Source organism: Atta cephalotes (assembly GCF_000143395.1).
Source record: "Atta cephalotes unplaced genomic scaffold scaffold00033, whole genome shotgun sequence".
NCBI lineage: Eukaryota > Metazoa > Arthropoda > Insecta > Hymenoptera > Formicidae > Atta > Atta cephalotes.
In genome coordinates this window covers 2,023,618-2,025,052 of record NW_012130097.1, presented here as the reverse complement: position 1 = coordinate 2,025,052, position 1,435 = coordinate 2,023,618, and the positions used below count along the sequence as shown (strand labels likewise).

The following is a 1,435-nucleotide window of genomic DNA, read 5'->3' as shown; positions in this document are numbered from 1 at the left end:
TTATTGATTATTTTATTATATATTAGAAAATGCAAGAAACAGCACAAAATATTTCATATTCATAAATATAAGACACATAATTTACAATTATTTGTTTTTATTGTTGTTATTGGGTCAATACTTAATCTTGCCATAAGACTTTTCATCTGTCGGGATATTAACGATGACTGGTTAAGCAGTTAGACTTATTTTTGTGTAGTTATCATATGCAATCGTTCCTACAGAATTCAACATATATTTTACAATTTTTTAATTTAATTTAATATATTGGACAATTCAGAAAAGTATTTATAGCAATATGATTTTTTTGAAAAAATTTTTTGGAAAGATTTTTTTTTGAAAAAATAAACTTTTTATTTTATTTGATAATATCTACTGATGATAATGTATAAGTCATTTGTTCTATTAAGATATTGGAAATTACTATTTGTAAGTAAATTTCCATCATTGTTAAATTGACTATTGAGAATAATCTAATAAAGACTAACATTATAAATTATTTTCTACTTAGATAATTATTGTATCATAAAAATATATAACATTACGTGATATCTGCGAAATGCAGAATATATGTGTGTGTTGTGTGTGTATAGTATTATTTATTAAAAAAATTTGTTAACAAATATATAAAACAAGTTTTTGTTTCTCTTTTCTATAAATCAGATAGATTTAATTTAGATAATATTATTCACATACATACATAGATAATTATAAATACAGAAATATTATTCATAAAAGATATATAGACAACATATATAGACAATTTTTTTATTTATATCATAAAATGTTTTACAAAAATATTTCAAACATTATTTACACGCAAATATCGGAGGAAATAAGTGTCACATCATTTGTTATATAAAATCGAATTTAATAAATATCACTAGATACTTGGCTAATATTTCAAGCATTGTTCAAAGCCTTCTCTACGAATCTTGGTAAAGCAAAAGCTGCCCGATGTACTTTATCATTGTAATACATTAATGACATACGATCTAAATCTTTGCCGCTGAATATCTTCATTGGTTCTGCAAAATTTGTTTGCTAAAAAAAAGAAATTAGGCCGTTAAAATATTGAATATATTCTAAAAAACTAATTTAAGAAGAATAAATATAATTTATAACTAATATTTCTGATAAAAAATTTCTTTATAACACAAATATCAATTCTTAATATACACAATTTTATTAATTTCTGTTTTTTACTACATATGATGAGTCAATCCCATCGTTAATTTTCATTATTTATTTTTACAAGTATACAAAAATTAAGATTCTTTTGTGTGTGTGTGTGTGTGTGTGTGTGTGTGTGTGTGTGTGTGTGTGTGTGTGTGTGTGTGTGTGTGTGTGTGTGTGTGTGTGTGTGTGTGTGTGTGTGTGTGTAGTGTAGTGTAGTGTAGTGTAGTAGTAGTAGTAGTGTAGTAGTGTAGTGTAG

General features: G+C 24.2%; 1 protein-coding gene across 1 annotated transcript in view; it reads right to left on the bottom strand.

The window, feature by feature from the left end:
* Nucleotides 1-760: 760 nt before the first annotated feature.
* The window catches only part of LOC105621366 (spermidine synthase), a 2,958-nt gene continuing 2,283 nt past the window's right edge, over nt 761-1,435 (bottom strand). Inside the window, exon 5 of the mRNA XM_012202831.1 lies at nt 761-1,044. Coding sequence (XP_012058221.1) covers nt 904-1,044 — 141 coding nt within the window. The 3' untranslated portion in view covers nt 761-903. The remainder of the gene's footprint in view (nt 1,045-1,435) is intronic.